General features: G+C 37.7%; 5 protein-coding genes across 5 annotated transcripts; 2 read left to right on the forward strand and 3 right to left on the reverse strand.

Annotated features, from left to right (window-relative positions):
• The first annotated feature begins 672 nt into the window (after window positions 1–672).
• LOC119068780 (isoamyl acetate-hydrolyzing esterase 1 homolog) lies at window positions 673–1734 on the forward strand. The gene is made up of 3 exons (XM_037172539.1): window positions 673–844; window positions 914–969; window positions 1034–1734. Exons 1-3 carry the CDS (start codon window positions 800–802, stop codon window positions 1668–1670), a joined length of 738 nt encoding a protein of 245 aa, XP_037028434.1. The 5' UTR covers window positions 673–799; the 3' UTR covers window positions 1671–1734.
• Window positions 1735–2126: 392 nt separating this feature from the next.
• Window positions 2127–4612, reverse strand: LOC119068772 (DEAD-box helicase Dbp80-like). The gene is made up of 11 exons (XM_037172527.1): window positions 4392–4612; window positions 4223–4302; window positions 3855–3986; window positions 3728–3788; window positions 3532–3666; window positions 3331–3445; window positions 3085–3262; window positions 2791–3028; window positions 2657–2726; window positions 2383–2589; window positions 2127–2318 (listed from the first exon to the last, which is right to left on the reverse strand). Exons 1-11 carry the CDS (start codon window positions 4449–4451, stop codon window positions 2179–2181), a joined length of 1416 nt encoding a protein of 471 aa, XP_037028422.1. The 5' UTR covers window positions 4452–4612; the 3' UTR covers window positions 2127–2178.
• A 1297-nt stretch (window positions 4613–5909) lies between these two features.
• Window positions 5910–8173, forward strand: LOC119068776 (beta-parvin). Its single transcript, XM_037172536.1, has 8 exons — window positions 5910–6154; window positions 6467–6556; window positions 6634–6905; window positions 7042–7226; window positions 7295–7409; window positions 7469–7639; window positions 7703–7775; window positions 7831–8173. Exons 1-8 carry the CDS (start codon window positions 6046–6048, stop codon window positions 7905–7907), a joined length of 1092 nt encoding a protein of 363 aa, XP_037028431.1. The 5' UTR covers window positions 5910–6045; the 3' UTR covers window positions 7908–8173.
• Window positions 8174–10479: 2306 nt separating this feature from the next.
• Window positions 10480–11716, reverse strand: LOC119068784 (ribonuclease P protein subunit p20). The gene is made up of 3 exons (XM_037172544.1): window positions 11497–11716; window positions 11229–11400; window positions 10480–11169 (listed from the first exon to the last, which is right to left on the reverse strand). Exons 1-3 carry the CDS (start codon window positions 11662–11664, stop codon window positions 11060–11062), a joined length of 450 nt encoding a protein of 149 aa, XP_037028439.1. The 5' UTR covers window positions 11665–11716; the 3' UTR covers window positions 10480–11059.
• On the reverse strand, window positions 10485–11024 carry LOC119068786 (transmembrane protein 203). The gene has a single exon (XM_037172546.1). The coding sequence runs from the start codon at window positions 10985–10987 to the stop codon at window positions 10571–10573; it is 417 nt and encodes a 138-aa protein (XP_037028441.1). The 5' UTR covers window positions 10988–11024; the 3' UTR covers window positions 10485–10570.
• Window positions 11717–13240: the final 1524 nt, after the last annotated feature.

Raw genomic sequence — 13240 nt, forward strand, 5'->3', positions numbered from 1 at the left:
TGGATAGTTTCTAAAAATACATTTCAAGAAAGCACTAGAGCCGAACTTTGAAAATTTCCAAGAAAGTATACAATTTCGTAATAGTTTTCATGTGAAGTGGTTGCTGATGATTCATTTGAATCATGTTATTATCATAAAAATTAGTATAAAAGGTATACGCTTTTCTATAACATTGCCATAACTTGCTTTAGTAAATTCTCTATCTGATATAATACTCCCAGATGAAAGCTTATAACAAAACTCCTTAAATCTGCTACTTCTTTTCTTTGTTTTTTTTTTAATGTATGGGTTTTCTAGTGCTTCATGTAACAGTACATCACATCCGTGGTCCCAAATTTTTATTTTGACGAGTTGTGACAGGTTAAATCTATTACTTCAGTCGTTTTAACATACTTCTTGCTACGTAATCGTCTTAGTATTATCTCACCTTTGACTCGGATCGACAAACACAGGAAATCATTTCCATTATTTCTAGTACTCAACATTCATTCATTCAAATGTATACCTAACCTATACTACATATTTTCAGAGTGTATACTATACAGATTCACGTGCATTTTTCTAGCCTAATGGAAATTGGAATTCGCTATATATCTCTGCATAAATGAACGGAGATGCAAAAGCGAACTGTACGCTGCACACATACTGCACATAATAAAGATTCATTTTTGATGTGACAGTCAGTACTGACAATTCGTACATATAGTTGTGAGATCAACTGGTTTAGCTACGTGGGTATTGACTGTGGAATATTGTTAGCTGACGAATATTTCGAAAGCACGAATTAGTGAAAAATACGATGCCGTGGTCGACAATTTTACTTTTCGGCGATTCAATAACAGAGGTTTTTAACTTGCAAATTTTCTTACAAAAATTTTGCACTTATATTGCACGTACTGTTTTGTTTACATAGCAATCGTTCAGCTCTCAAGGTCGATGGGCTGCATTGCTAGCAGATCGCTTTCAAAGGTAAAACAAATGTTTAAAGAAATTGCAGTGACACCATTTAAACAGACAAAAAAAATGTTTTTAGAATGGCAGATGTAATTCCGAGAGGATTTTCTGGATATAACACTCGATGGTGCAAAATTTTGCTGCCCGACATTTTAAACTCTATCAATGCCAAGGACGTTAGTTGTATGACAATTTTTCTGGGAGCGAATGACTGTTCGTTACCGACATCCGATCAATACGTACCTGTTGATGAATTTCAACAAAATCTTGAAACCATGATCAGTATTTTAGAATGTCGCGGCATAGTTCGACAGAAAATTGTCTTTATTACGCCGCCAATATATTTTCACTCTCATTTTGTAGCTGCTAGCGCTAAGGATGGTGACCCAGATCCACTGCGCAGTGACGATCGCCCGGCAATATACGCTAAGGCTATGGTCGAGTTGGCTGAAAAATTGAACGTATCTGTGGTAGATGCTTATTCGGCATTTGCAGCAGATGGACGAGGCGAAGAGTTATTCTATGATGGCCTTCATTTTTCACCAGCCGGATCGGAACTTCTGTATAATTTGGTAGTAAAAGACATTGAGGCTAGAGTACTTGCTTTTCGGGATGAATCATCTGCGAACGAAACGATAAATTACGCGCGATGGAGAGATGTCGATGGTGGCAATTTGGAGGAAAGTCTCTTTCGTCAGACAACGGCGAAGAATTAAATGAATAACCAAAAATGTAGAAATTCTAGCAGTTTCAGAGTTAATAAAGTTGAGTTAATTGAAAGGAATGATGTTTTAAGGTCTACAGTTGCAACATCCGTTTGGTATTGCAAGATGACACTTAGAACGAAGGAAGCAAAACATTTGGTGATTAAATCGCGTTATAAGCTTTCCGTTTCCGTTTGCTATAAGTATAGTTTAACTCTGTGACTATCAAAGATTGAAATAAACCCGAAAACTACTAAACCAGAGGAAACCTTCCAGAAAAGGTTCATTTCAGATTGTCCGCTACGAGTATCAATTCGTCCATTTACCTTGCCAGCTCGATTCTTCATTTCATTTAGGGTTGAACAGCTAGCCCATGCTCAGTCAGATACGGCTATACGTTCTATGTTCTCGGACACTCCAGCTCAAGGAACCGTTCACTAAACTTTGAAAGAAAAGACAAAATCTTAACGAAAACAAAACGCCGTTACGTTTCATGTATTTCTTAGAAAGCTTGAATATATTAGTTCTGTATGTTTTCGATTTCCTCCGGATTATCCGTATCTATCTTCGAAATTTTTCTGCCGAAATGTTCTTCGATATCTTGACAAATTTGCATCGTTTGCTCCGAATCGATAAGGTTGACCGCAATTCCGCATTTACCTGATGTAACAGGAACATGATTGTAAATTGGAAACGAGTAGATTTAAACCTTTTTAGCACTTACCGAAGCGACCTGTGCGTCCGATTCTATGTAGGTATGTCTCACAGTCTGCCTTTCCATTCATATCCACTGGCATATCGAAATTGACCACGATCGTAACCTGCTCTATATCGATGCCGCGCGACAACACATTCGTTGTTATCAGGACTTTTTCGAGGGATGCCCGGAATCGATCCAAAACAGCAATTCGCTGTTCGACATTTAGCTCGCCTTCAATGAAAATTTCAAATCAAATTAGATTCGGTGATCGGTTTCACTCCAACGTTTTCAATATTACCTGACAATATTCCAACGGAATGTCCATCTTGACTCATTTTTCCGGACAACCACATGGCAGTTTTCCTTGTCTAAAACAGAAAGAATCGGCAGTGTTTTCATACAACCTATTTTGAAGAAATAATGAAATTTTACCTGACAAAAGATAATCGCCTGTCCGATACTGATGCCGCCGTAGATGTTGGTGATAGCAGCGTACTTTGCCTCTTGATTGGCACATCTAACGTAGTATTGCCGGATGTTGTCCAGAGACTCTTGTTCTCTCTTTAATCGAATTATTGTCGGCTTGGGTACTATGAGTTCTGCAAATGACATGACCTCCTGGTCATACGTAGCGGAGAAGAACATCATCTGACAATGATTAGGTAACTGCCTGAGAATGTAAAACAAAATTGGTAAAACAAGAAACGAAAATGTTTTTTGACTCACTTATGTATCCGAATGCACTGATCTTGGTGCCCTTGCGTTGCAATCATAACGTCGGCCTCATCCAGCACAAAAACCGATATTTTCTTAATATCGAACACCTTGAACTTCAAACCCCAGTCCAATATTTTTCCCGGCGTTCCTATGACAATGTGTTCGGTGAGTTTACGATCTCGGGGAACTGCAACAACCAATGTCTTTTGGGTAAAAGATTCAATATTGCAAAAAAATGACTTCATACTCGTGTACCTTCTTCGCCACGGACAGCAAATCTCAATTGGATGTCTTTCCGATGCTGCGACATTCTAGCCGCTACTTCACCCGTTTGAATAGCCAACTCATATGTTGGCGACAGACACACCACCTACAATTAAGAAGCAATTTACATTAGGGACTCGGATACGGGAACCAAACCGGAAGAATCTCAAATTTTAATGCAGTGAAACTCACCTGTACGTAATTTTTGCTTGTGTCGACACGGGACAACATCGCCAGAACGAAAGCGGCAGTCTTTCCTGTTCCAGACTGGCTTTGAGCGATCATGTTCTGTGGCGGATTAGCCAACAACATCGGCAGTGCTGTTTCCTGTGACGATAATTTGTAATCTTAGATGGAAGTGTCCTTTACAACAGATGAACAGCCTTACCTGTATTTTTGATGGAGCGTTGAAGCCCATGTCATATACACCGCGAAGGAGATCTGGATGTCTGACCAGAGAAAAATCATTGTAAAAAAAGTGAAATCGGAAAGAGATAAAGAAGAGGAACACTTACAGCTTAAGAGCTTCGAAAGTCTTAACGGAAAACAAGGGGTTGTTCGGATCCTTGCGCTGTACCTCTAAATCAGAGCTGGTTGTGTTTAATTGCTTTCGAAATATTTTTGAAAGCAAACTCGAATCTGCCAAACTGTAGACAAAAACAAATGAATTGAAGCATTCATTCTGGTGAGAGAACGCTACCTGTTCAAGCGTTTAAAAATTTAAAAGGTTCCTTAGAATCAACACCTCTACATACACACACCATACATGAACATAATAGAACAGTAGAAGTGCCAACTCGATTGCAAAATGTTACGTTAAATTTGAATGGAACTTCGGATTCCTGCATGTAAATTTGGGCGCAATGAAAGACATCAAACTCACCTTGGTGTGTCCGATTGCTCTTCGTCAGTCTTGCCATTACCATTTGCGGTTGATTCTTTTTCAATGTCAAGTTTAGAGACCTACAAAAGCAATAAAACGAGGAAAGGACATTAGGACAAAAGAAAATTTTCAGAGGTTATGCGACTGAGGCAACAGAAACAATATTTACCATATTAGAGATTTCTCGTTCTTGGGACAGCGTCCCCCAACCAGATGGATCGGTTGCCATGATTATGATGAATGTACTTCCCTTTTTCTACAGAATAAATCGCGTTTCGAGCAAAGTTTGAGTCAACTCTCGATGCAAACAAATGGAAATATTTGTCAAAACTTTTTTTTTGTATAGCAGTTTGGTGAGAGAGGTGGTGGCGGTGGTGGTTGTGTATGAAACAAAATGGACTAGATGAAGCTGCCTTGCAACACTTGCCGACCTACCGTGTCGGTATTCTAGCGCCACAGAATCTGAAATTTTGAATGAATGATTCGAGTGAGTGAATGAACCAGAAAATACGATTTCAACGGTTCCTTGAGAATGAACGCAACAGTTCGATACTTAGTGTACACATCAAAATGGAAAGCAGAGGGGTTCGTGTGACAGAAAACGAATAATTTAACTCTGTCCCATTTGTTGGGAGGTAACCGATGTCAAGTTGTTTCAGAACCTTGACCGAGGTAACTCAAATCGAGGCACTTTTGGATAATGAAATGGTCTACTTTTAAGCTTTTTTTGACTGACCAATGTTATAGTATAGTAGTAGTAGTAGTTTTATTGTCATTTTATATGAATATGAGCAAACAAACGCGTTTACAACATAATTGCGGATAAAAAAGACTAGATAAATGCATTGAGTTAATTGAGAAAAAAGAAAAAGAAAGAACTGGAAGCATACACATTACGAACCTATGCACGGCAAGCCGTTACAGTCGAGCAATCCATTCGGTTTAAGTGCCCAATTCCAGTTTTAGGTGATGATGCAGTGAATGATGAGTTATTTTTTAATTTTTTAAATAAAAAACGAAAACATTTACGTAGGAAGCGAGCGGTTGCATAAGTCCATATATTCCCTACAAGCACGTTTAAAGCCAGTTAACGAAAGTTTAGCCTTCACAGCAGCAGGCAACGCATTATATTTCGCCACACCACGAACGTAGAAAGAATCATTGACAATATTTCTGTTATTGAGTGGCAAAATCAGGTTTCGAAGCCTATTCGAAGAGCCGAAGTTCAGATTTTGAAAGACGTAGTCGGGTTCCTTAGTGATGATCACCTTATGCAGGAACGCGGAGGTGAGATAATCCAAGTACACGAAAAGACTATTCCCAAGAAGCCTATGTAGATGGCCAGCAACAGAGTCATATAGGTTTGTTCCAAGGCTATATGAAATGTCAAATTTCATCCACAGAGAACCGGATCTCTAATGGATGAGATCGTGTTCATTGCCTAGAGACTACATATTATGATCAGAGCAAGAAAACCGAAGACTGGTTAATTATAACTTGCCTTTTGGTACTTGTCAAAGTATTTGCTTCTCTTTCAACATGATACGATGCGAGCGAGAGGACCGAAGATCAGTTTATTGTAACTTGCCTTGGAGTATTTGTCAAAATATTTCTTTCTCTTTCATCATAATACTCTAATGAAAATTCGTGTTTACAGTTCGGAACAAATTTTTATCAGAAAACCCTGGTACAATTTTCGATGGTCAAACGGCACTTCTACTCTTTTTTCACAGAATTGCAAATGTTTTTTGACATGTTGACATAAAAACAAGAATCGTCTCTGTGTGTGTGCTTGTTACAACAATAATAATCAGAAAATAAAAATGGCATCACGTCCAAAATCTCCTGGACCTCCTTCTGCCCGAAGTGATAAAGAGGAATCGTTTTGGGATAAAATCGGCACTCTAGGCCGAAAGAAACGAATCAAAGAAGGTATGAATTGCAGTCATTATGACAATCGATCGTACCGTTGCATTTGGACAATCATTCCATATAAGGTTATTGTGCAAATAGTTGTGTAGGAGTGGCAACAATTTGGTATCCAAATGTTATTTTCGCAATGTAAATGGATCGAAATGCGATTTAGTTGTTCATCGAATAAGTGTAATTCCTCGAAAATGATCGTTAGAATTGATAACGTCGAATGTCACCAGTGAAAACTAAAAACCTACGACACAAACCGATTGTTTACACCATCATACATCCGTTGTCCATCTAATTGCTCTGTATTCTCGATTGTTTCAGTGCAAGAAGTTCAAGCCGAAGGTCGATATGCAATTGATTCGCCTGGCAATCCAAACAATCCCGAAATTCCACCGGAGGATTATGCTTTACGTGAGTCAACACCCACTCACATCCGTTCAGGCCCGAATGAGTCATACTAAAATTCTTGGAAAAAATGTATGTTTTAGGGGACAACGAACAACGTGCAATAATTCAACCTCAATCGCTTGCCGATCCTCAAGTGCAAGAATTGCAGCAAGTTCTTATCGACTGGATCAATGACGAATTGGCCAACCAAAGAATTATCGTCAAAAATATTGAAGAAGATCTGTACGATGGCCAGGTGTTGCACAAATTGTGGGAGAGTTTGACTGGACGAAAACTTGATGTGTTAGAAGTGACTCAGTCTGAGGAGGGACAACGAGAGAAGTTGGCGATTGTGCTGAATGCCGTGAATCATGTAAGGCTTTTTCTTTGATTTCGTCTCGAATTCAGCTCCATTTTCGACATTTTATTATTGGAGTTGAATGTGTCGTTCGCTGTAGATTTTGGGTCTACCTACCGTAAATTACATATCTTTCCTTATCAACTGACAGGTCCTTGGATTCCATCATAAAATTCCGAAATGGAGCGTTGAGAGTGTCCATTCGAAGAACATGGTGGCCATACTACATCTACTGGTGGCCTTAGTACGACATTTTCGTGCACCAATTCGTCTACCAGAGAATGTGTTCGTCACGATCGTCATCGCACAGAAGAACGGCCAAGTGCTCAGTGCACAGTAAGGAAATACTTAAAAAGCAATCGAACACACATTGCGAATAATGATTTCAATTTTCATCCCTCAAGGAAATATCAGGAACAGATCACCTCACAATACGACGATGTCGGTATGCGGTGTGAGCGTGATGCATTCGATACGTTGTTTGATTGTGCACCGGAAAAGTTAGCTGTTGTTAAGAAGGTTCTCTTTCTATTACATTTTATGTATTGACAATGTTCACGAATTCGATGCTTTTACAGTCATTGGTGACATTCGTCAACAAGCATCTGAACAAGTTGAATATTGAAGTAGCCAATCTGAGCACCGATTTCAAGGATGGCGTCTACTTGTGTCTGTTGATGGGACTGCTGGGAGGTTTCTTTGTGCCATTGTATGATTTCCATTTGACACCGCGGGATAGTGACCAGATGGTAGGTTCACTCGAAATCGTTATTCGATTGATCGAAATTCTCTATTGTTTCTATCATATGCAGGTACACAACGTTGCATTCTCTTTTGAACTGATGCAAGATGTCGGTCTACCTCAACCGAAAGCTAGACCAGAAGGTAAATTGATTTTTCAATGTTAGCGAAGGCCATAAATCAATGACTAAATTTACAGATATTGTCAACATGGACCTTAAATCGACCCTTCGAGTCTTGTACAATCTGTTCACAAAATACCGAAATTTGTCGTAAGATAGCAATGGCGGAAATATGTCCGTTTGGAAAATGGATGGGCAACGATGCCACTTAATACAAAAACCAAACAAAAATACTGAGCGTCTTCTTGAAGAATCTTTTTTCTTAACAAATAACTGTGGTCCGTGGCTAATACAATTTAATGATTTTCACGTCTCTAGATTAGTCTTCGTTCAATGTGCCTTCTTTTTATAGTGCCTCTTACGATGTATTTTTGTTTCTAATTTTTATTAATTTATTAATAAAGTTTTTTTGGAACTAAGCAGACGATTGTTGTGCTTTTGCGGCCGCGTTCGGCGACTACGATTATAATGCGAAGCGAAGTGCATAGAAATTAAACGAATCGATAGAATCGACAAATCAACGGAACATCGTACTCTTGATAGTGTTGTGCTACTCTTAAAACTACTCACCAGATTTAATCTCCTGCATGTGTCCATTGAATATTTTACACAATTTGCTCACATCTTAATTTTTGGTGTTTTCTTCCACCTCGTTTGTCGTGCTAAATGAGAGCTAGCCAGACTTCATCGCTTATTTTTGTCGTTATTGTCGATAATTATCAGGATCTGGCATTTTGGGTGGATAGCGCTCGGGTAGTTGGACAGATGCATAGGTGCAGTATCTCCTGGTTATTTCACACTTCTCCTGGAAACTATGGAAATCTGAACACATATTGCTATTGATACAGCATCATGACATAAATGAATTTGCAATTTATTTTTAGCCTGGGTCGTCTGGGTAGCATCGTCGACAAATTACAACCTAAGTTCCTTGAAATTCAGACAATTTCATTTGTTTCGATTGAAAGTTGTAGCTGTTTAAAATCCTAGATTTTAATATTTGTTTTAAATTTCTTTATTATAACGGTATCATCGGTTTTACAACTGTTTGGTTGGATGGTTAAGATAGGTTGGTTGGTTGGTTGTTGTTTCTTTAGTTGCTTAACACAGAATGAATCATGATTCTAATTTCGGTTACAGTTCAAAGGTCCATACAATTAATACATATAATTTACGATAGATGGCTCGTATTAAACATTAGTTCGTACTGAATATGAATCACGATTCAAATAACCCCGGCAATATTATACAGTAGCCTTTTCATCTTTATCACACTAGGCCCCACCTTTTGGGCGGGTCAGGTCTGTTGACTGACAATTTTTTCAATATATTTTTATTTCATTTTATTTTCCGTTGTTAAACTTCCGAAACATCACAAATAACTGATATACCTTCGCTTGAGTACAAATTTTTTGGAAAAGTACTTTTTCTGTTCTCTATTTTATTCACACTAACAAATCATAACTCCTGTCTTCACGAAAAAAATGCAACGCCTATTGCTAGTAGCAGAGCTGTGCCTTTAATCATGAGTAAAATAGCACGACTCGTGCGAATTACGGCCCTCGCTTCGCTCTGGCGGAAATTTCACACTCGTGAGAGTTTTAAAGTTTTCTGTTTGATTGTTTTTTAGTGTCATTCCATGCATTTGAATAATGATTCAGAAATTGGTTTTTCGTAAAATTTTATAAATATTTTATGTAATGGCGGTGAAATCTGCTACTTTTGTCCGTGATTGCTGACTATCACCGTTATAGAAAACTATCATGCGTGATAGCTGACTTTCACGTGACTATCCCTGACTATAGCCAACTGTTACCGTGATATCTGACTTTCACCGTATTATCCCTGACCGTGATAGCTGACTATCATGCGTAATAGATGGATATAACTTAACTAACCTACACAATCAAATTCCATCAAAGTAATCTTTTTCGATAGATTGAATTTTCAACAGTGGAAAATACTGCTTTTCTGGATGAACTTAGCCTCAGGAATTCAATTCTGCGTCGATTAAAAAAAGAAAATTAGTAATTGGTAGATAATTACTCAAGTTATCGTGTTTACAAGCAAAATATTGGGACTAACTATTCCGTTTTTCATAACAACCTTTCATACAAACATTTTAGGGTATTCTCTGGCATAAGACCATAAGACTTACAGTCAAGGGAATAAGGAAAAGAGGCTCTCACCCTTCCTTATTAACTAGCTGTTCGTGAGATAGCAAATAGCAGAACATTCGTGCGGATTTTTTATAAATTGGACAGGGTAGTAAATGGAGTTAAGACGGATCAACACAGTGATAAATTATAGCCTAAATTTGTGCCCAAAAATAATATATGTTTTCGATGATAGCTTTGTGTCCACACCCTTTCTGTAAAAAGTGGGACCATCGTTTTGTGTGAATTGAAAATGTGTTGCGTAAAAATAATAAATGTTTGTGGTGATGTCTAAGGGTATAATTACTCTTAGGTACTACGAGAAGACGCAATACTTGAACCAAAATTGGCACAAATTCTGAGTTTTCTCGTAGTGGAGTGGAGTGCATTTATTATTCTTGGCACACTTTTTCCAGAAAGTAAGCAGATGCGCCTAAGGCTACGATTTAGAGCTGAGTCGATTCGTCTTATGGGAAAGGTCTATCGGACGCCAATGTGAAATCAAATTTATTGACAAATCGAGGAGGTCTTGTTCTCAGTTCTTTTTGATTAACATTAACAACAAACGGATTGTATTTTTAGAAAAATTAATTTTAATTTCCATTATAAAATCTTCATGTACAGTTCAATAAACAGTTTATCTTTCGAACGACCGTTGCTTTCAATTCGCATTGGAAAGTTGACACGCTCGCACAGCAATCAATTGAAGTAACACAAATAACGGAGCAAACACTTCAAAGTAATCCAAATTCTGTTCGCCCGACAATTTTCTACAAAGTAAATACTTAAAAACGACCGTCAATATCAAAAATTTCAACGACCAAAAGAACCGATTGAATGACTTGCGCCGGTTATCGTTGTTCAAAAACATTCGAATGCCGACAATTACACAAAAGTATGCATTGCCCAGATCGCTGCAAAATAATGGCGAAAATATACCGAACCAATCGAGATCGGGTAGATAGCCGCCCAGTCTTATCGACAGCAGCATCGTAAAAATCCATAAAGTTAATAAATTTGTGAAAATCTCGAATTCGGACAATCCGAGCCATTTAACCAGTTCCGATAGTTTGAACATTTTCACTTTTTAATATAATCGAGATTGAGTAGAGATACACAGAGCACGGAGACGGTTGTGGGTTATCACGTTCTATTTGCTGATAATGTTTTTTGAATGGCGAAATACTCGAATGTGCAAACAGGAATTCAAACGTTTTTGTAAGGTAAAATCTTCATCGTCGCGTAGCGGGTGAAAATCATCTGAAACGAAAATATCGTTGTCATTGCAACGCAATATGTGGCGTAGAGTGGAAGCCTACCGATAAGTTCTATAAACGAAGTGTTCGCCTCGTATCCGAGACCATTATTTGAATTAGCAATCAGAGTCAGAGCCAAATTGATTCCACGTGAAATGGCATTGCCGACGCAGTGTAAAAAGATTTCGTTTATGTTTTCTGTGTTCAGAATGGTTTCACATTGATGGATCTGTGCCTGGAATGTTTTTTTATCGTGAACACAATTGTCTTTCGTCACCGGACAAACAAAATTCATCCAGACAATAACATTTGGAGGCTGGGTTAACTTTACCTTAAAATTTGACTTGTTTGTCACGTAAATGTCTTCCTTGCGTTGGTATGGCTTAGATGTGGGTCGCTTTTTAAACGAATGGTTTTCACTAAAGAAACGTTTCGGATTATCGGCTCTAAAGTTCTTTTGTTTTTTTCCTGGCTGATTTTGAACATCAGATTCAGCCATATCAGCCACAGCAGAGGACAAACATGTAATATTTCTTTGAAGTATTGAAATGTCAGTGAAATTGTCACTCGGTTGGCTCTACTATATCGACATTGACATTGTTGTAGCAGATAAATTTGAAAGTTGTTCTAGGCTTGATTTTAATTTATTTCGAATAGGTATGAACGGTCTGGTGTAATATTGCGAAATTCTACGATGGTACAGTAAAAATTATTCTGTAGAAATTTAGTTCTTAGGTAAGATTTCATTTCTGATTCTCCATATCAGTTTAAAAAAAAACCTAAATAGCAAAGTGTGACGCAAGTGTTTATATCAACTCACAAAGCAACTAATTTAAAACCATTTAAATTAAGACGTAAAAACATCTACGTTTTTCGACTGGATCAACTAAAACGATTTGTGTTACTTATTTCAAACAGTACTCTTACTTCAATTGAAAAAATTCTTAAAAAAATATTTCCTAAAAATTTTAGTTTGACCCTTGCACCCCTTGCATCACATTGTCTTACTAACGTGACACCATAATTTTCACTGTTAAATAACTGGAAGCGTATGACCGAGCTGGTTATGTAAGACCTTACTTAATGCCTGGCACATTATTATGACTGATTTTAGTAAAATTTCGAACTTTGAAAGAAGATGCCACGTCGTTACTTACCAAAATGTAATTACTGACAATGACAATTCATTTTCGTCTTTATGAAATACTGAAGTTTCGCAATCGATTCTTTTTATACTCCTGAGGATTGCCACACTCAATTACTACCGGTATCCTATAATTTTTGATGCATCATCTTTTTCTTCAATCGTTTTAACATAGCCGAGCCTATTTTTACGAAAATATATTTTTTTTTCTTGGTTTTCTCGAAAATTTATTGAAAACTTTCTTGCAAAGCATTTTTTAGAGAATTCGAGAAATTTCAAGATAACATTCTATGGAAGATTCACTCTCCTATCCAGAGCTCATCCCTCAATTTTGTTGTGGTTATTTTATTAACCGATATAGAATGACATCTAGAGTTTGGAGGGAAAGTGGCGTGGCTACATGCGTTGGCGTTTGCCAAAATTTACTAAATTTAACAAAAAAACTTTTTTGTAAATTTCGGCAGATTCAGCAATTTTTTGGTATTTTCAGTAAAACAAATTAACAATAAGGGACTGTTCATAAATGACATCCGCGGTTTGGGGGAGGGGTGACTGAAGAAAACATGACGGCCAAAACAAAATTGGGTCATATAAAACCGGCCAAAAGTAGTGGACGTCATTTATGAATGGCCCCTAATAGGCCCTGTACATGTACAATCACATGCGCATTTTTCAATCTCAAAGACGCAGTTTCGGTGAACAGTAGAAGCAAAATTATCCGCAGTAGCTACATTTCATTATGCATAAACAATAATTGTTTTAAATCAATTTTAATAGTGGTTCCAGTTCTTGACGGCTAGCTAGTCGGCTCAGAATGTTTGACGATATTTTCTTAATACTGAAAAAACATCGCAACTTCGCATTTTCAGTAAACTAAACTAAAACATTTGTCCCGTAAAAGCATGGGAAAAAGGCAGCAATATTGCAGTCG

Source organism: Bradysia coprophila (assembly GCF_014529535.1).
Source record: "Bradysia coprophila strain Holo2 chromosome X unlocalized genomic scaffold, BU_Bcop_v1 contig_20, whole genome shotgun sequence".
NCBI lineage: Eukaryota > Metazoa > Arthropoda > Insecta > Diptera > Sciaridae > Bradysia > Bradysia coprophila.

What these genes read in the sequence shown, in the direction of transcription:
- LOC119068776 (XM_037172536.1), top strand. Translation starts at nt 6,046, where the DNA reads ATGGCATCACGTCCAAAATCTCCTGGACCTCCTTCTGCCCGAAGTGAT. An exon ending in AAAGAAACGAATCAAAGAAG is followed by an intron (nt 6,155 to 6,466) that starts GTATGAATTGCA and finishes CGATTGTTTCAG; the next exon opens with TGCAAGAAGTTCAAGCCGAA. An exon ending in ACCGAAAGCTAGACCAGAAG is followed by an intron (nt 7,776 to 7,830) that starts GTAAATTGATTT and finishes CTAAATTTACAG; the next exon opens with ATATTGTCAACATGGACCTT.
- LOC119068780 (XM_037172539.1), top strand. Translation starts at nt 800, where the DNA reads ATGCCGTGGTCGACAATTTTACTTTTCGGCGATTCAATAACAGAG. An exon ending in TCGGCGATTCAATAACAGAG is followed by an intron (nt 845 to 913) that starts GTTTTTAACTTG and finishes TTGTTTACATAG; the next exon opens with CAATCGTTCAGCTCTCAAGG. An exon ending in CTAGCAGATCGCTTTCAAAG is followed by an intron (nt 970 to 1,033) that starts GTAAAACAAATG and finishes AAATGTTTTTAG; the next exon opens with AATGGCAGATGTAATTCCGA.
- LOC119068772 (XM_037172527.1), bottom strand. Translation starts at nt 4,451, where the DNA reads ATGGCAACCGATCCATCTGGTTGGGGGACGCTGTCCCAAGAACGAGAA. An exon ending in AACGAGAAATCTCTAATATG is followed by an intron (nt 4,303 to 4,391) that starts GTAAATATTGTT and finishes TTGCTTTTGTAG; the next exon opens with GTCTCTAAACTTGACATTGA. An exon ending in TGCTGTCCGTGGCGAAGAAG is followed by an intron (nt 3,263 to 3,330) that starts GTACACGAGTAT and finishes TGGTTGTTGCAG; the next exon opens with TTCCCCGAGATCGTAAACTC.
- LOC119068784 (XM_037172544.1), bottom strand. Translation starts at nt 11,664, where the DNA reads ATGGCTGAATCTGATGTTCAAAATCAGCCAGGAAAAAAACAAAAGAAC. An exon ending in CAAACAAGTCAAATTTTAAG is followed by an intron (nt 11,401 to 11,496) that starts GTAAAGTTAACC and finishes AAAACATTCCAG; the next exon opens with GCACAGATCCATCAATGTGA. An exon ending in TTCGTTTATAGAACTTATCG is followed by an intron (nt 11,170 to 11,228) that starts GTAGGCTTCCAC and finishes TTTTCGTTTCAG; the next exon opens with ATGATTTTCACCCGCTACGC.
- LOC119068786 (XM_037172546.1), bottom strand. Translation starts at nt 10,987, where the DNA reads ATGTTCAAACTATCGGAACTGGTTAAATGGCTCGGATTGTCCGAATTC.